Genomic DNA, 4,910 nt, shown 5'->3' on the forward strand with positions numbered 1-4,910 from the left:
TCACATCTAACGGTTTGGATCGATGATTTGGACTTTTTAAATATAAAAAATAATTATTGTAACTTGATCCCTCATATTATATATATAATGTCAAAAGTTAGGAGCTGTTTCATCTGTACCGTGAAATTGGGAGGTACTGATGTGTCAAAATCTGAAAAGTGCAGGACCTCTCAATCCGTGAAAAAGTAGAATCGAATTCCAACTTTTTGTTGCGAAATAATGTATGGGCTACTTTCACGTAAAAATAAAATTAAACAGAACAAAAGAAGACCAGGGCCCACGGGCCTTTCACGTAAGAAACACGGAAGTTCCAAAGATGGTTTCGCAGCGCATTTCCTCGTCCTTAAGTCTCCGCGCCTTTGTTCATAATTTCATATGAATCATAATACAACCCTAACCCTAGCCCTAGCGCTATACAACTACTTTTCTAATTATCTACCGTTCCCATCTTTGAGGAACTGAAATGGAGACTGAAGTACCTCGTGGAAAGGAGAAGAAATCCGTCGTGAAAAAAGAACAGGCTACGGAGGTGGGTTTGCCATCTACAATCAACAAGGCGGCTACGACAGGAATCAACGGCAAAGGAATCGAGCCAGTGGCAACAGAGATTCCTGAGGAGTCTGCGCCACAAGGTGCATTTTTGGTGGAGGTTTCTAAATTACTGTTTTTGATTAGGAAAAAGTATGTCGACCACTATATCTATGGAGAAGTTTATGTACGTACCAGAGACGGAAATGTGATGCTTTTCAAACGCAAAATGGAAAATCCACAGAAAGTCGAATTTGTGAGCCATTTTACTCTTATTATGTTTCTAAATCTTGATGAATTTTCTTTTAATAACGAAAACAATTGCATCCATGTTTATAACATATGATTTCTTTGAATTGGATAAATTAATAGGGTCATAGCCTGATGCTTGAGGGCCCGCAATATCCTCTTAAAGGTTATGATAGATTAACCTTCATGGTAGATTTGTGGGAAGATGGAGAACAGGTGCTCGAAGGGTTTATAAATTGGTTTGGTATGTCCAGCAAATTACAACAAATAAGGTTAAACTCTTGGCAACGTCTATTTTTAGAAGATAATAAGGCATTGTTAAAGGTGCAGATGGTGGCTTACTCTAATGCAATTCTTGCAAATGTTGAATTAAAACTCAGAAAGCAATCGAAAAAGAACCACACTAGCACATTCAACTTCCATGGGATGATCTTTGCTTCAGACGGCAAGAATCATGATGACGATATTGTGGTCTTTGATAAGAAAAAAGATGAATCCATCCAAGTTGGTCATGGCGATGTCATTCCCCTGATGAGGTCAATGATAGCTGTGCCTTTGAATACCTGCCTTGAATTTGGTGCTCATCTGCCTCTCCTCTCAAACAAATACATGTCTTGTGAGTTCACGGCATGCAAGGATTATGGAGTTGACGTAAAATGGATGTCAGGAAAATATGGTAAGATTGAAGTAGCCATCACCTGGGAGAGCCTTTGGAGTCATTCTCTTCGAACTGGGAAACTGGACTCTGAATTGGACTCTGATTAGTATTTGGTGACATTTTGGGTTCAGGTGTTTAAATGAAACAATGGTTCAATTGACTATGAAACTGTTGTTGCTTGCATTGTTTTATTGCATGTTTTCATCAATGTTGTTCCTTTGATTTTATTCGGGTATTAATTGGTGTGATTGTTGTAATGAAACAGTGTTCAGTTGACTATTAACTCTGTTGTATGTATGGTTCCATTTTACGTTGTGATCAATGTTACTCATTTGATTAGATACAGATATTGTTTGTTGTGTGATACGTCTGATTGTGGAATGAAGGTATTCTCTCTTCTAGTCGAAATCAAATCCTCTGCCCCACGGGGTGAAGGAAAATCCTGCCTCCTCTATTCTTGCAACTGGGACCGGTCACTGTTAAAGGCAACCGGTCACTGTTCATTTTTGAACTAGGGGCCCACTAACAATGACTCTAGGGCAGGAATTTTTTGCCCCCAGGGAGGCAGAGGATTCGGTCTCCTTCTAGTCTGTTATCTCTCATGTTTCACTAACCTTCATTAAATAATAATAGCCTCTCGTTAATGTTGTGCTATTAAGTATTAATTACTCTTTCATGTGTATTTTATATTGTTGCCTTCCATATTTTTTGACTTGGACTCTTTTTGGAGAGTTCATGACTTCATGTCCAAATGAGCTGCCCAAATGAATTAATCAAGCTGATTGGCTGATCAGTTTGTCTCTCTCACACTTTTTTCTACTACCATCTCGATCCTCTCATCTCTTAATTATTCTCTCACAAGTATGATTTTTCTTGATACTTAGTAGTTGCTTTTACAAACTCTCCCTTCCATTTTTATGATCTTGTTCTTCAATGTGATTGCCTTTCTTTTCACCAATAAAAGATTTCTGTGATTTTATGAAATATAAGGGTGTCATTGCAATTTTTCCTATTGTTGCCTATTATTGAGTATTTGGAGCAGGAGTGTAAATGGTCGGATACAGATCGGATAGTGGTCAAACCGTATTCATTATAATTTTTTAGATATAGATACGAATACGGATAGTCTCAAATATGGATACGGATCGGATATTAAACGCTACGGATACAGATCGGATATTAAACGCTACGGATAAGGATCAGATATTAAATGCTAGGGCTAAGGATCAGATATCGGACGGATACGGATCGCAAATGAGTATAATTCAGATAATTAAAGATAAATTACTTATGTATATTTTAGTAAAGAACAACATCTAAATATAATTTTGCATTCATAATTTAGATCTAATATTTTTCATAATAATTTTGTTAGTTATAAAACATATATCATATTATCAAAACATTAGTCACTAATTACGTCATAGTGTTATATTGTTCATCGGTATATATATGTATATGCAATTTAATAAATCATTGGTATGAATATGCAATTTAATAAATCAATTTAAAAACATAGAATACATTTGTTGTGATTTAGGAGTGTAAACGATCGGATACATATAGTTACATATAGTTAAAAATCTTACCGTATCCTTATCCGTTATAATCTTTAGATACGGATGCGAATACGGATACTCTCAAATACGGATAAAGATCGGATAATTTAAGTAATTTTTCCGATTTGGATCCGAACGAAATCAGATAATATCCGATCCATTTACACCCCTAATATGGAGTATTTATTGTGCAAAAATTTGTTGTATATTGAATTTGCTTATTTTTATTTTTTTCTCATCGCTCTGTACAAGACGGTGCATACTTCGTAATTGGTAATTATTAGCTGAGTTTGAGCTGAACCTTAATCATTAGTAGCCCTAGCAAGACTTCCCACAGAGACGCTATATTAAGATAGTGACTTCTCATGTTTGAAAATAGCATACATTCCTTTTCATATTTAACTTCTTCTTTTTTTTGTATTTACTATGCATAAAAATTTCGATCAATTTGCACTATACATATGGGTATGTAATAAATCATTTCTTCCATGTCTAATAATTACCAAATGAGGTATGCACCATCTTGTACAGTACCAAGCGACGAGAGAGAGAAAAAAAAAAAAAAAAAACTCACTATACAACAAATTTTTGCACATTAAATACTCCAAATACTCAATATTTTTCTAAAAGGACTCCAAATACTCAATAATAGACAACAATAGGAAAAATTGCTATGACACCCTTATATTTTATAAAATCACAGAAATCTTCCATGGTGAAAAGAAAGACAATCACATTGAAGAACAAGATCATAAAAATGGAAGGGAGTGTTTGTAAAAGCAACTATTAAGTAGCAAGAAAAATCATACTTGTAAAAGAATAAGAGATGAGAGGATCGATGGTAGTAGAAAAAAGTGTAAGAGAGAGACTGATCAGCCAATCAGCTTGATTAATTCATTTGGGCAGCTCATTTGGACATGAGGTCACGAACTCTCCAAAAAGAGTACAAGTCAAGAATTATTAAAGGCAACAATATAAAATGCACATGAAAGAGTAATTAACACTTAATAGCACAACATCAACATCATCGACAGGCTATTATTATTTAATGAAGGTAAGAGAAATCTGAGAGATAACAGACTAGAAGAGAGAATACGGATACCTTCATTACACAATCAGACGTATCACACAACAAACAATACCTGCATCAAATCAGATGAGCAACATTGATCACAACGTAAAATGGAACCATACAGACAACAGAGTTAATAGCTATTCAACTGAACACTGTTTCATCACAACAATCACACGAAATCACACCAATTAATACCTGAATAAAATCAAATGGACAACATTGATGAAAACATAAAATGAAACAAGACAAGCAACAACAGTTTCATAGTCAACCATTGTTTCATCTATACACATGAACCCAAAATGTCATTAAATACTAATCAGAGTCCAATTCAGAGTTCAATTGATTCCCAGTTCGAAGAGAATGACCCCAGAGGCTCTCCCAGCTGACGGCTACTTCAATCATACCATATTTTCCTGACATCCTTTTAACATCAACTCCATAATCCTTGCATGCCATGAACTCACAAGACAAGAAGTAGTCTGCGAGGAGAGGCAGATGAACACCAAATTCAAGGCAGGTATTCAAAGGCACAGCTATCATAGACCTCATCAGGGGAATGACATCGCCGTGACCAACTTGGATGGATTCATCATCGTTCTTATCAAAGAGCAAAATCTCGACATCAGGACTCTTGTTGTTTGAAGCAAAGATCATCCCATGGATGTTGTATGTACTAGGGTGGTTCTTTTTCGATCACTTTCTGAGTTTGAATTCAACATTTGCAAGAATTGCATTAGAGTAAGCCACCATTTGCACCTTTAACCATGCCTTATTCTCTTTTAAATCTTAATATTGCCAAGAGTTTAACAACTTCATTTGTTGTTTGCTGTACATACCA

General features: G+C 35.5%; 1 protein-coding gene across 1 annotated transcript; it reads left to right on the forward strand.

Annotated features, from left to right (window-relative positions):
• The first annotated feature begins 393 nt into the window (after positions 1–393).
• Positions 394–1,542, forward strand: LOC144553169 (uncharacterized). The gene is made up of 2 exons (XM_078301297.1): positions 394–784; positions 901–1,542. The coding sequence occupies exons 1-2, from the start codon at positions 464–466 to the stop codon at positions 1,540–1,542; spliced, it is 963 nt and encodes a 320-aa protein (XP_078157423.1). The 5' UTR covers positions 394–463.
• Positions 1,543–4,910: the final 3,368 nt, after the last annotated feature.

The sequence above is a fragment of the Carex rostrata genome, chromosome 1 (genome assembly GCF_964058835.1).
Source record: "Carex rostrata chromosome 1, lpCarRost1.2, whole genome shotgun sequence".
NCBI classification, from domain to species: Eukaryota; Viridiplantae; Streptophyta; class Magnoliopsida; order Poales; family Cyperaceae; genus Carex; species Carex rostrata.